The 15,171-nt window shown below is 42.1% G+C and overlaps 1 protein-coding gene across 4 annotated transcripts in view; it reads right to left on the bottom strand.

Annotated features, from left to right (window-relative positions):
• Positions 1–7,969, bottom strand: part of LOC141083282 (enoyl-CoA delta isomerase 2-like) — a 102,296-nt gene extending 94,327 nt beyond the window's left edge. For 3 of the 4 annotated variants that reach the window (XR_012230676.1, XR_012230677.1, XM_073567463.1), the window contains exons 1-2: positions 7,885–7,969; positions 2,487–2,572 (exon numbers count right to left, since the gene is read on the bottom strand). Coding sequence is in view for 2 of the 4 variants with exons in the window: in XM_073567463.1 (XP_073423564.1) it covers positions 2,487–2,537 (51 nt within the window). In the remaining 2 variants the exon portion in view is untranslated. Of the gene's footprint in view, positions 1–2,486; positions 2,578–7,884 lie in introns of all 4 variants that reach the window. The other variant, XM_073567472.1, reaches the window with a different exon arrangement.
• Between the last annotated feature and the right edge of the window lie 7,202 nt (positions 7,970–15,171).

Below are 15,171 nucleotides of genomic sequence, written 5' to 3'. Positions count from 1 at the left end.
CGGACGATGCTTGCACAGACCCCCGGACATCAGCACAGCCCCCCGGCAGGCCGGCACAGCCCCCCGGCAGGCCGGTACAGACCCCCACAGGGTGCACAGACCACCGGCAGGCCGGCACAGCCCCCCGGCAGGCCGGTACAGACCCCCACAGGGTGCACAGACCACCGGCAGGCCGGCACAGCCCCCCGGCAGGCCGGCACAGACCCCCACAGGGTGCACAGACCACCGGCAGGCCGGCACAGCCCCCCGGCAGGCCGGTACAGACCCCGGGCAGTCCACACAGCCCCCCGGCAGGCCGGCACAGCCCCCCGGCAGGCCGGCAGAGACCCCCGGAAGGCCCGAAATGACGGCGCATCATGATGCGCACACACCGCGCATCATGATGACGTCAGTCTGTCAATCAACTTTGAACTTCCGATTCCGATGCCGAATTCCGATATTGAAAAAATATCGGAAGTCGGTATCGGAATTCCGATACAGCAAGTATCGGCCGATACCCGATACTTGCGGTATCGGAATGCTCAACAGTATTGATCATATTTTGGGTATTTTTAAAACAGGGAAAACAACTGTATACTAGGTAATAACATTAAGGAACAGTTCAAGGTTATAAAGATTTATAATAAACTCAAGCATACTACCTATACTATACATATTAACGAACAGGAAAAAACCAAAACCACTTTCCATGCTTGCTCTTCTCTGACCTGACTTCCCAATCCAGAAGCAGTCCGCTGACATCCCCATGTGCCCCAGTTGGAGCAGTCCTCCATAAATTAGTGCCCCCAACCTCAGACGACCCTTCGGCCGCCAGGATCCAAGGGACGGCACCCTACCAGGAGAACTCTCCCCAGGTAACCACCTTCTCACGGACTGTAGGTATCCTCCTTTAGGAACAGGAAATCCCACTGGAGAAGTAGAGAGGTACCGCCCCTTTTATTTTAGTAGGTTTCCTGTTCCTGAGGGCGGATACTCTCTCTGTGCGGTGCGGTCATGATGAAGGGAACAGTTTATTTTCTCTGAAACAATGAAGCATTTCAGAGAAAATAATAAATAAACCTGGGTGGAATTAGCATCTGATTCATGCTGCTCACGGGTTTGTGCAGCGACTATTAGGCCGGGGTCACACTTGCAAATGTGATATCAGAAACTCGCGCTAGTCTCTCGCATCAATACCCGGCACTGCCGCCGGCACTCGGGACCGGAGTGTGTGACTGCATAGAAATACATTCAGCCGCACACTCCGGTCTAAGTGCCGGCGGCAGTGCCGGGTATTGATGTGCGAGTTTCTCGCATCACACTCACAAGTGTGACTCCGGCCTTAGATGACAGGTTATCGTTATGTCTAAAATACTCAAGTTCACTTGCATCATTCCTGTTGACAGCTGTACAAGGCAAAGAAAAAAAAAACGCAGATGAAGATTAAAAGTGTATTACAACAACTGAAGTTAATTTTCTGTCTATTATTAATGAAGCGTCTCATTAACTGCACCCTCCTCCTCCCCTTAATCTGTGCATCTATACATGTACTGTAGTGAGTGCGTTTATATACTCACCTACCACTGTCTTTGGTGTCCAGTGCCATTCCGCTCCTCTTCCGAGTTAGGTGATGGCCAGATCACACTGCGCTCTGTGTAACCATGAAGTGGATTTTACAATACAAGCCTATAGAGCATCAGAGCAAAGCTCGATTGACCTGTATTGTAAGGGCGTAGTCAGACGGCCATATAAAACAGACAGATTGGAACAAAATTCTCAGACTGGCCAGTGGCTCTCCCGATCCAAATGTGACAGCTTCATATATTTTTCTATGCAGCCATCACGGTCAGGGTGGGAGAGCCACAGGCAGTCTGAGCATTGAGTTCCAATCTCTTTCCGATTTTTATGGCCACCTGTTTGCGCCCTAAAAAAAAAATTATAATGTTGACTTTGTTCATAAACTTATGGCTTGTGCACACATTGTGTTTTTTTCTAGGTGTTTTGTTGCAGATAAAAAACCTCAGCATTTTTCATATACCAGCAAAGTAAATAATTTCTGAAATGTCATTCACTTGCTTATTTTTTCATTGCAGATTTGTAACAGGGTCTTTCATTTTTCATTCATTTCAGCAATTTGTACCCATGCTGAATGTTTGCACGTACTCTTAATTTACTGGGGGCAGCAGTTGTGACTGAATCAGAGTCTGTAATCCCAACCCACCACTGATTGGCAATATACTGTGTACACAAAAAGCTGCCAATCAGTGATGTCACCCCAATTGGCAGGTTGGATTACACAGCACTAATAGGCAGCTTGTCCTGTAGTGATAATCTCCTGCTGATAAAACACCGATTGTATTGAAACAGCAACACAGATCCCAATAATTGACAAACCACTTGAATCGGGGTCTCTGCTTCAACATTATGCTGCTCTCAGATCACATTGCAAAAACCTGGTGACAGATTAAATAATTTTCAAATGGCTCTTTAGAGAACAATAATCTAACCTTTAGAACTTTGTCTTTGAACTCCTTCTTTGATTGCTTGAATTCTGTCATCTTTACGTAACGTGTCCAATGCTCACTTTATTTCCCTGAGCTCAGACAAATCAGATATTAACAAATGTTGTGGCCAAAGCTCAGATTTCATCAACGCTGATCATAGGTCAAGGTTTACAAGGATTGTACATGTAATATACAACTTAAAAATAATGTTCACTTATAAACAATGCCAGAATCTGGATGTACTGTAGACATTGCTAGTTATAGCTCCATGTCAGCAAAGGCAAATTCAGCTGTGGATTTGTTACTAAAAAAATCATTTCAAATTAACAAATCATGGCTTTGAGTACTGCCGCTAATCGCAAACATTGATTCTTTCAAGCCTTATTAAATAATTGTGACAGTCGCAGTTTCTGCAAGAGAAAAAAGGAAGTTGGCTGCTTAATAATTTACAATAATGCTTTAGCATTATCAATGAGGTTGGGCAGTATTACTTCTCAGCTTAAAGGGAACCTGTCAGCAGGATTGTGCACAGTAACCTACAGTCAGTGTCAGGTCGGCGCCGTGATACTGATTACAATGATACCTTGGTTGATGAAATCCGCCTTGTGGTTGTTTCAGTTTTGTGTTAAGACGGATTTCATCAACCAAGGTATCATTTTAGTCAGTATAGCAGCACCGACGTGACAATGTCTGTAGGTTACTGTGCACAATCCTGCTGACAGGTTCTGTTTAAGCACCACTTCAGCATTTTCTTTATGTCAGTGTTGGAGTGGTACTACTAACAAAGTTGTCTGACCCTAGTCTTATTCTTACCAGCCACCGTCTTATGCTTTTCCCACACTGACATCTTATGACCACAACTTCTAACTTACTGGAAGTCAGCAAAAATATTCAGAATTGAGAGTCCTCAGTGGTTGATACCTTTTAATGGCTAACTGAAAAGATGGTAACACATTGCAAGCTTTCGAGACTACTCAGGTCTCTTCATCAGGCAAAGACTAATACAACATCTGAAGAATCACATATATATGCACAGAAATAACGCAATAGATTAAACGAGTGATGTGAAGCAGAATTGTCATTTTGGGAGAGGGATAAACACAAATATTGGAACAGTTCATAGATAAGGAGTGTGAAAGTTTTATTGTCCTCTGATTGGGGTCTGGTTCTGTGTTGTGTGATGCCTCACTTGTCTTATCCATTGCGTTATTTCTGTGCTGTTTTGTGGATAAATATGTGATTCTTCAGATGTTATATTAAGGGCCTGTCACACTAAGTAATATCGCTAGCAATATCGCTATAACGTCACTGGTTTTGTGACGTTATAGCGATATTGCTAGCGATATCGCTGTGTCTGATACTTACCTCTGACCGGCTCACCCACTGGTTATCGCTGATTGCACAAGAACGGCCTGGGCCGTTTCTCGTCGTCAGCTTCCTGCTGGGCTTCCTGCTGTGGAGACGAGCGACGCGTGGACATGGGCGGGAGGACGTCAGGATCGCCTCATCTGACAGTTAAGTAGCGACCCCCCAACCCCTGCTATGTCGCTGGTGAGATCTGCCTGTGTGGCGGCTCATTAGCGACTACTTAGCGATGCACCAGCGATCCAGACCACATCATACCGCTGGTCGGGATCGCTGGTGCATCGCTAAGTGTGACAGTACCCTTAGTCCATGCCTGATGAAGAGACCTGAGTAGTCTCGAAAACTTGCAATGTGTTACCATCTTTTCAGTTAGCCATTAAAAGATATCAACCACTGAGGACTCTCAATTCTGAATATTTTTCTATCTACTGGCTAGCATGGTACAAAGATATATATCTTTCCTGTATCAAAATGGAAGTCAGCATTAATGGTCTCTAAATTCAAGGTCTCACTGCAACTCTATTAAAGCCTTGTTCTTGCTCTCATAGACTTTCATTTAGTTGTGACATCCAGACCACCCAGCAAACACTGGAGCAATCCGACAGGCCACAAACTGCTGGAGACTTACTGGAACTGCACAGATAACAGAAGAATATGGCGGCTGGTAAGTATAAGACTAGGAGCACCGCTCCAGCAATAAAGTTAAAAAAATAATAAAAATTGCAGCATGCACTAATTTCTTCCTGAAATCAGATGAGACTTGCCAATTGAAGCCTAATAGTATGCAAAAAAAAATTATCATAGGTGACAAGTGAGAAAAAAAATTGTGTCTCCGTTGAAAGGATGAAATGTGGCCAATTTTTTAAAAATATTTATGTTCCTGTGAACCTAATCTGACACTGAGGAGTCATGTGAGATAGCTGCAGATGACACATTCTGCTTACACCATCACATTGCTGTTCTCATAGCTTTTTACCACATGACACACTGGATGTTGAGCATTACAAGTGTAAGGCATGTTTCACACATCCGTTTTTTGTGTCCGCCAAATGGATCTGTTTCCTTTTTTGCCGCAAACGGATGCAAACGGATCCGTTTTTTTTTAAAACGGATCCGTTTTTTGACGGATCCGCAGTAACCGCTAATGGAAGTCTATGGGACAAAAAAACGGATCCTCCAAAAAAATGGCGGATCCGTTTTTTGATGGAAACCGACGGATTTTGACGGATTTGAAAAAACGGAAGTGTGATCCAGGCCAAGGGGGTTAGATATGATGTCTTTCTTGCCCCCTTCCATCTGTTTGTCTTCCAGTTCTAAATGTTTACAGATCTGTTTTATGATAATTGCCTGCGGTACTGCTACATGTATAACTATGTATTACCACTCATTGCTTATGGTATTGCCACTTGAATGTGTTACCATTGTATAGAAAACTGTATGTATTGCTTTGCATTCCTGTTTTATAATATTGCCTACATATTATGTGTTCTTTGTATATGTACAGTCAGGGAAAGGTAGTGTATCCTCCTTGGGACATTAGAGGAGGGCACTCTTAGTATATAGTTTCCCCTATAGACCAGGTAGTTGTAATTATGTAGCGGGCCACTAGATGGGGGTATACTAGTGGGGCCTGATAGGAGGTTCTTAGAGGGTTAATTGTAGGAGGGGCTGCTGAGAGTTAAGGTTAGTGATGAAGAGTGGTTTGCTCAGACGGGGCCAGGGCGCCCAAGTGTCCACATGGGCTATAGGCCCGGATAGCTTGGCAGTCACGTAACGTTAAGTCGTTATTGCCCACGCTATCCACGGACACTGCATGCTTTAGCAGTGGGTCAGAACAGGAAAAGGAAGATGCGGCATCTTACCGCCTAGACCAATGCTTTTAGGGCAGAAGTTGGCTGGACTAAAGAGATGAAAGGAGTTGGATCTTCGACGAGATCGGTACAGATGGGCCGGATCCTTCACCAGGGCCCACCAAACGTAGTGACTGATGAATTCATGTCTGGGGCGAAACAGGCAGAAGGAAATGTCATTATAGGGTGGTCAGGCCAGGAAGGAACTGGGAGGCAGTCTAGTACTGTCCGGGCGTGTACTGCACAGAAGTGACAATAAGCAAGGGAAAAATTAGGAAGCAGGCAAATGCTATAATGTGCCAACTGTGGATGTAACGTGCAAAATCCTATGTAAAGAAAGTGTTAAAGTTGTCTCGGACTGTGTCACCATTGATGGGGGTCACTAGAAGAGGGACCGTTATGGCCTGGGAAGTGCCCGGGTGAAGATGAATCTGGAGATGCAGGTATGCCGAGGGATATAGTATTGTTTCATGTAGGAGAAGGACTGGACGCAGCTGCCACCGGAATACAGGTCATGACTACAGTCCTGGCCCTCCCTTATACATGTATGACAAACCATTTCTGGTTTCTGTGTTGGGACATATTTGATCTGTGATCCTGACTTTTTGTACAACTGTCTTACCCATTACGCTCTTTTATTCCAATATAGATCAGGTAAGACAACCTTGAAGCATTTTGTTAACCCTTTAATTTGAGTCCAACATAAAATGCACTAACATTGAACACTAAAACAGATCATAAACCACCAAAGAACAAAAATTCAGTATACCATGCCAGTAAAAAAATATTTTACTTTATTCAAATTATCAATATAACAAAATAATATGCAAAAAACACAAATATAAAGGCTACTACCAAATGTGTCATTGGAGAGACTAGCGCCAGAAGCCTGACCTACTAAGTATGCAAAAAAGTGCACCTAAAATTCACAGACACTGCCACCATCTGTATTAACCATATAGTACTTAGCAATACACAGACTGCCATTAAATGAACTGATGCTGGTTGCTGTGAACAAAAGAAAAATCATTCAAAACAATTACATATAATTGCGGTCCTCCACAAGTTCCCCAACGTGTGTTTTGTCCCTTCGTCAGGAGGCGAACGCTGTGGGGAGCCGTGGCGGTGATTGTAAATCCAGTGCCGCTGTACACCAAGGAAGTAAACCCAGGTCAGGTGGGGTATACTTCCGGTACACATTGCGCGTGCGCCGCTGACACACTCCATTCACCAGACGCCATGATCTGCGGCCATGGAATACAGGCACGTCATGGGCCGTCATGGTGATGGCGCATGCGCCCTGACTCCTATGCCCGCTCGTCATAGCATCATTGTAGCAGGAAGCATCGCGCGCGTCATACCGAAAATACATTTCAAAATGGGGAAATCATTATTCAGATGTTAGCTACAGTCAATATATACTAAACTATATAAAAATAAGTATAAGTCTCTCAAAGAGAGATAGGGAGCACTTTTTTTTACTGGCATGGTATACTGAATTTTTGTTCTTTGGTGGTTTATCATCTAAACTAGTTGTGCCATTTCACCTTATGGGTTTTTGTGCTATATACTAAAACAGATCAGTCTATTGGCTGCACAGGGACTTATCTCAGGACTGCCTGAGGTTACATACAGCACTGACTTTGCCTATTTAGCTACATAATATAATGCGGTAGTCATAAGGGGGCGAAGCAGAAAACTACAACATGCGCATCGATCATCACTGTCTGTCAGCCACATAATGTAGTAGAAGACGATGTTTATGTTTCATTCATTTCATTAGAAATTACCAGTTATTACGCTAACTATAAACCTCTAATATATTATATGTCATCTTTAACCATTTGTAGCATTTTACTTCCTCCTTGGTGTTTTATAAATATCGGATGTATCCGTTCCATATAGTTATTGCTTAATATGCTCCGGTCTTGTGTTCTAATAGACAACGGAGGGCTTGTGATGAAACCAAGAGAAAAGAACTTAAAGTTCAGATTGTGAACTTTGCTCCAATACAATTCCTGTCTGACTGTATAAACATTACAGCTATGGAGAAGGAACAGCTTCTTGAACAGCGCAGAGTAGCTAGAGGGCTACAGAAACCTGCCATTCTCACAGTCTACACAACTAATTACTGCCTCCACTGGTATGAGCAGAATCAGGTCCTGTAACCCCTCTGTAGTCCTTACCAATCACTTGCTTTGCTGTAGTAGGAGAAGAAAGTCGGTAGTGTGTCCTGGAAAGCCTGCCCTGTGTTATGGCTATGGTGGGGCGTGCTCTTCTATCCTTTCTTATTGCTGCTTGCTTATGATTGGTCAGCAGCACCATAGAGGGTGTAGTACACACCCCCAGTAAAAACTGTTTGCCCACGCCCAACAAAAGTTAACTTATTAGGTGCCAAATGCTTTGTTCGCTTACAGCTTCACTAAGGAGAGGCGAAATTAACCCCTTCAAGACATGACATATATTTATGTCATATGTGTCTCTGACTCTGATGCAGGCTCCGTCGCGAGAGCATTGGATGTGATATGTTACATAGTTACATAGGTTGAAAAAATACCTGGGTTCATAGAGTTCAACCTTTCTCCACCAATTGTTCATTTTTTCACTAAATTCACTATAACCCGCAATATTATCCCTGTTAATGAAATCATCCAGCCTTTTATTTAAAAGCTGTTATAGTGTTTGCCATTACTAACTCTTGTGGAAGGGCATTCGATAATGACCCTCAGCTCCTGCTCTGCTGCGAGGGTGAACCGAGTGTCGGTGGCCTATGCTCCGATCCTCTCGCATGATTTATATGGGTGTGTGTGATCCGAATTTGGCATGCAAATGTCCGATCTTGATACGATTGGAGCAGGAAAAAAACGCCATTGAGAGAGGAAGAATAGGATTAAATTGGTATGAATGCAATTAGATTTTTGATCACATTGCATAAGTACGATGTAATCGCAAGTGGGAGCGAGCCCTAAGTCAATCTTTGACAGTGGGTTTAACGTACAGGCACTGATAGGTTGATTGAGGGGCGCCAGTGGGATGTCATGACAGCTGGTCTGGAGAAGCTCCGTATGCCTGTCATTACGATCCTCCTGTGAGCGTCGGCTCATACTGAAGCGTAGTATACACCAGAGACAAGTTAAGTTTTAATCTTATCCTGTTTTTAAATGAATTTCTAATAAAATGATGAATTTTATGGATGGAAGTTCCAGAGAAGCCTTTTTTCTTCTCCGGTTCTTAAATATAGCTGAGCTTCACCAGCAGGAATTGGCACCCATTCATCAACGTTCCGTTGTATCACGAACAATATTGGCATAGTGCGCTTCTTTATTTCTTTTTCAATGCACAGAGCAGACGATCGGATGATAGTAGCTTTAAGTATCCTTAACCCCTTAGTGACCGAGCCAATTTTGACCTTAATGACCAAACCAATTTTTACAGTAAACATTCAAAAAATAAGAATAGCCTAGAAGACAAACAGCTTCAATAATAAATCATCCAAAAAGCAAGAAGAAGCCATGCCTAAAATATTGTAATCTTTATTGAAATCTATTAAAATGCTATAAAAATATCAGCATGATTATTAAAAGTGAGGGCACTACAAAAAAATCACCACAACAAGAGGTAACATGCACGAAATAAAAAAATATATATAAGTATATATGAAGTGTGCTTGAAAAATAATATTTGTGTATAAGACTAGTAACTCATTTAAATAAATGCTGGTGCATTCCTACAAAATATGAATTTTAGAGGAAAAAACTTAAATGCACATATATAAAAAATATAGACATATAGTGGTCAGCATAGATCAATACAAAACAGATGAAACATATCCCAAAAGTGTCCCCTTAATAAAGCTACCGCGAAAAGCGTGTCGGGGTCTTCCTGCCCGCACCCTGAGGTAATATACACTCTTTATATCCTTTATCTGCTGCTTGAAAATGTTTTTTAGGGTCCATCACCGCCATACTTTGCACAGGCTTATACTGGCTATATGATGCCCTATCTATCCACTTTTTCTTATGTTAACTGATATGTTCACACCATTATACTTTTGGGATATGTTTCATCTGTTTTATATTGATCTATGCTGACCACTATATGTCTATATTTTTTATATATGTGCATTTACGTTTTTTCCTCTAAAATTCATATTTTGTAGGAATGCACCAGCATTTATTTAAATGAGTTACTAGTCTTATGCACAAATATTATTTTTCAAGCACACTTCATATATACTTACATATATTTTTTCGTGCATGTTACCTCTTGTTCTGGTGATTTTTTTGTAGTGCCCTCACTTTTAATAATCATGCTGATATTTTTATAGCATTTTAATCGATTTCAATAAAGATTACAATATTTTAGGCATAGTTTCTTGCTTTTTGGACAATTTTTACAGTTCAGACCACTGTCACTTTATGAGGTTATAGCTTTGGAACGCTTTAACGGGTACCACTGATTCTGAGTCTGTTTTTTCGTGACATATTGTGCTTTATGTTAGTGGTAAAACTTTGTCGATATGACAAAGTTTGCAATTTTCAAACTTTTAATTTTTTGTGCCCTTAAATCAGTCATGTCACACAAAATAGTTAATAAATAACATTTCGCACATATCTACTTTGCATCAGCACAATTTTGGAAACATAACAAAAAAATTTAGGAAGTTATAAGTTTTAAAAGTTACCATCGATTTCTCTTTTTTTCCAACAAAATTGACAAAACCATTTTTTTAGGGGAAATCTCACATTTGAAGTGACTTTGGGGGGTCCATTTTAAAAACTGCACCCCTCAAGGTGTGCAAAACAACATTCAATAAGTTTAATAACCCTTATTAACCCTTTATTAACCCTTCAGGTGCTTCACGAGAACTAAAGCAATGTGGAAGGAAAAAATTAACATTTTACTTTTTTCACAAAAAATTACTTTAGGCTCAAACATTTTTATTTTCACAAGGGTATCAGAAGAAAATGGACCACAAAATTTGGAACAATAAATATACACTGGCGCTCACCAAGTTAACATTGTAGCTGCGGGTGCCTAAACAAACTCTGTGCTTGGTTTGTTAGAATAAACACTGAATAAATCACAAAGAAAGGAACCTGCGCTTACAACTATGCTGGATATCCAAACATTAATTAAGTCCAGAAGTGACAATGCTGAAAAGGTTAAAAACCATAACACAATGTAATAAAAACATAAAAATATGCTTAAACCTAATGTTACATGCGCTAACAATATAGAAATAACTGCACTAGTCACATTAGGTATAGTCTTTCTAGGAGTTGTAGCTTGCCAATATGTAGGTAGCAATGCTAGCAGAGTTAAAACAACACCACAACGTGATAGAAACACTGGACCACAAAATTTGTTGTGCAATTTCTCCTGAGAAGGCAGATACCTCATATGTGGGGGAAATCCACTGTTTGGGCTCATGGCAGGGCTCAGAAGGCAGGGAGCACCGTTTGACTTTTTGAACTCAAAAATGATTGGAATCGATGGCGGGCACCATGTTACGTTTGGAGACTCTCTGATGTGCCTAAACAGTGGAGACCCCCGCAGTTCTAATTCCAACCCTAACCCCAACACACCCCTAACCCTAATCCCAACCCTAACCACAACATAATCCCAACAACATCCTAACCCCACCACTACCGCAACCCCAACTCTTACCCCACAACAACCGTAACCCCAACCCTAACCCCACCACAACCGTAACTCCAACCCTAACACCAACACAACCCTAACCCCAACCCTAGCTCTAACCCTAACCCCAACCCTACCTGCAAAGAATGGAAAAAAAAAATTTTTGTTATTTTTACCAAACTAAGGGGGTGACAAAGGGGGGGTTTGATTTACTATTTTTTTTATTTTGATAACCGTGATAGGGTCTATCTCAGTGATTAAAATGAATCAATAGGAAAAATCTCCTATTGTTGCTGGGGACTGGCAGGGAGCAGATCTTAGCAGGCGCACTGTAGAAGATGACGCAGAGGGCAGGGGAAGGAGCAGGAGGGTTCGGGGATGGCGGAGCGAACAAAACAAATAATTAAGATTGTGCTTTGGGAAAATTATTATTTTTGAAACTCTTGGAATGAAAAATTAAAATTGTCAGAAACATATAATTCATGGTCACCAATGGGGTAATGCACTCTATATTGCAAATTATATAAATATATCAAAATGTCTAAGATATCTAAGGGGTTGTCTAGTACTTTCTATTCATAGCCTATCCTTAGGCTATGTTATCAATATCAGATTGGTGTGGGTGTGACATTTTGCACCCCCAACAATCAGCTGTTCCCTGCGACGACCGGATGTACTCAGTTGCGAAGTGGAACTACATTGCTCCGTCAACTGTATAGTGGTCGAAGTGGGGTACTGCACATCTGTGCCTATTCATTGGAATATTTATTAAGGCACCTATATTAGTAAAAAGAAAAAAATGATATAAGGAAGCATAAAATTATAGTTATGGACAGAACTTTTCTCTTCTTGACCCCTTTTTTTATGATGTACAAAATTTATACTGAAAGTCTGCAAATTTTCTTCAACCTTTGGCCTTATATCATTGCCTCTTTTCTGGTATATTATGTTCAATATAAATATATAATTATGATTGGAAAGTAGGCATTACATGATTATGCACTTTATAACACTGCCTAAATGGGTGCAAATATTATATACTGTATAATAAAATAATACTTGTTTGTTACATTGTGTGTAGATTTTGGTCCAAAAAATTTGTTGTATTTTTTTGTTATTCAGGATAAACTGCAGCCATAAATTTAGCTTGTTGGCATGTTGCAATTTTTTTTTTTTAAACATTCATAAATATTTAGGGCATGAAGAAACTAATGGTGCAAAACACTGGTCCACAGGATAAATCTCTCGGTTACCAAAAGCTGGACTACAATTGGGAACTCTTTCTCGGAGAAATAAAGACAGTCTGTGCCAATTACCCCGGCGTGCCTGCTCCCAAAGTCCGCATTTTCTCCATTGCACCAACCGTTGCCATCAAAATCCTTGTGAGACTCTACAATCCATCAACGTTCTAGATGTGAATTCATTGCACACGCCTCATTACATTGCAAAGTGGCAAACAGTAACTTATTGAGGTTCACAATACACGTTAGTGCAGTGCTGAGATTTCCATAAAATTCATGTGGTAGTCAACAATAATTCAGACATTTAGATCCTCCCATCTTTTGCAATAATGTCGTTGTGAAAACATTGTGTCGAGTAATGATGTACAATCATAATTACATAAAGGAATATTTACATATATTCATGAAGTATGTCATCATAAGGGTATCATGTCTTATTGTAGTGGTCCACAGGAAATATTAGTGGTGGAGAGAAAGAATAAGAGCAAATTTCAATTTGTAACAGCTAAGGGGTACAATATGTAGCATTGTCAGCAGTCCAAGGTAAGGTGGGTATAAACTACCTGACATCTGGGTAATCCGTAGGAGGGAGTTTTAGGAATCCCAGAATTATTCTAACTGTATGTGGTACAAGCATCAATGGTAGTGGTGAGATTAACATATACTATTAGAAGAATACTGTACTACTGCTGTGCGTATGGAGGAGATATCATTGCATACATATTCATTTATGTAATCCTGTTTGTGCATCATAACTGCCTTATGGTTTCACCATGTGTACAACAGCGAATTTATTGACAGACCCAGATGGGTCAAAGCATCTGAATGGTTAGTTAGCACATGAATTTTGCAGATTCTACATGCCCCTGCGTACTGTGAACCACAATAAGTGAGTGACACTTTGCAATTTAAACTGGAGTGTGCAGTGAATGCTTCAGATTTGTATGTGACAGGGGACTCACACCCTGATCTACTTGCACCTCCGAATCTCAGTTGACTGTTGGTATTTCTAGAAAATTGGAGAACAATCTTTTGTTGAAAGCAATCTCATTCTGACTGTTAATGATACACCTGTAGCATTCACCTTCCAACTGGGTGGCACAAGCATCTCGATTATCTTGAGGAGAGCGATTCACATCCTTTTCTTGGCAACGACCCTTGTCTAGGCAAAATCTGTCGCCCACATTCCCAGGATGATATTCGGATCAACGATTATCTCAGTCAGGATCAACTGGGCCGTAAAGAGTGGGCTGTGCAACAAATTGTCTCTAAGTTGCTCTGCTAGCTTCAGAGGATCCCAAAGGTCAGTCTTCCGTATCTCAGGTACTATACAGGATTCAGCTGTTCATCTCCAGGACCTTGATCCTATGGTGATCAGCAAAAATACTAGAGCTGTTAGGGTACCGTTACACTTAAAGATGCACCAGCGATCCCGACGATACGACCTTGTCAGGATCACTGCTGGTGGATCGCTACATGATCGCTGGTGAGCTGCCAAACAAGCAGCTTCACCAGCGAGGACGCTGGTATCTAAGGTAAATATTGGGTTACTAAGCGGCGCGCATCACTTAGTTACCCGATGTGTACATTAGAAACCTGCGTGCTCGTGCCAGGAGCTGCAAGCATGCAGGTTTCTAAGGTACAAATCGGGTAACTATGTGACGCGCGCCGCTTAGTAACCCGATATTTACCTTAGATGCCAGCTCCCAGCGCCTGCTTAGAGTGCTGGGAGCCTCGCTGATCGTTGGCTCCCGCCGCCACACGCAGCGATGCGCGCTTGCCAGCGGGAGAGCAACGATTAAAAAATGGCCCAGGACGATCGTGCATGATCAGCGATACCCGGCGGGGGGGTGCGGTCACTGATCCCCCGTCACACACAGCAATCTCACTGGCGAGATCGCTGTGGAGTAACAAAATCAGCGAGATCGCTGTGTGTGACGGGGCCTTTACATTTTCACTGTTACTGTTTCTTCCATGTGTGCTCAAGAAGTTTGAGAGTTTCCGGTACTTTCAAAGCCCCAGACTGGCTTTTGATATGTAGTTATTGTCAACTTCCTCATAGATCGTTAATCCCTCAAGGTCTTCTCTTCCTTCTTACAATACTACTTGTGGTTTTTCAGCCTAGGTCAATCAGACCATGACCTGGATAAGAAATCAGTCTTCTCTTAAGCCCCCGTTACACACTGCGATATCGCTAGCAATATTGCTGTAAAGTCACCGATTTTGTGACGTTGCAGCGATATTGCTAGTGATATCGCTACATGTGATACTTACCTCCGACCGGCTCCCCCGCTGGTTATCGCTGATCGCGCGAGAAGCTCCTGGACCATTCCTCGTCGGCCGCTTCCTGTGCCGCCGACGAGCGACGCGTGGAGCCGGGCGGGAGGACGTCAGGATTGCCACGTCTGACAGGTAAGTAGCGATCCCCGACCCCAGCGATGTTGCTGGTGAGATCTGCCTGTTTTGCAGCTCACTAGCGACCACCTAGCGATGCACCAGCGATCCTGACCACGTCATATCGCTAGTCGGGATCGCTGGTGCATCGCTAGGTGTAACGGTACCCTTACTTATCACATAACTGGTTTTAGT

This window comes from Dendrobates tinctorius, unplaced genomic scaffold (assembly GCF_039654945.1).
Source record: "Dendrobates tinctorius isolate UK_male_01 unplaced genomic scaffold, ASM3965494v1 ptg000004l, whole genome shotgun sequence".
NCBI lineage: Eukaryota > Metazoa > Chordata > Amphibia > Anura > Dendrobatidae > Dendrobates > Dendrobates tinctorius.
This window is presented reverse-complemented; position numbering and strand designations above follow the sequence as displayed.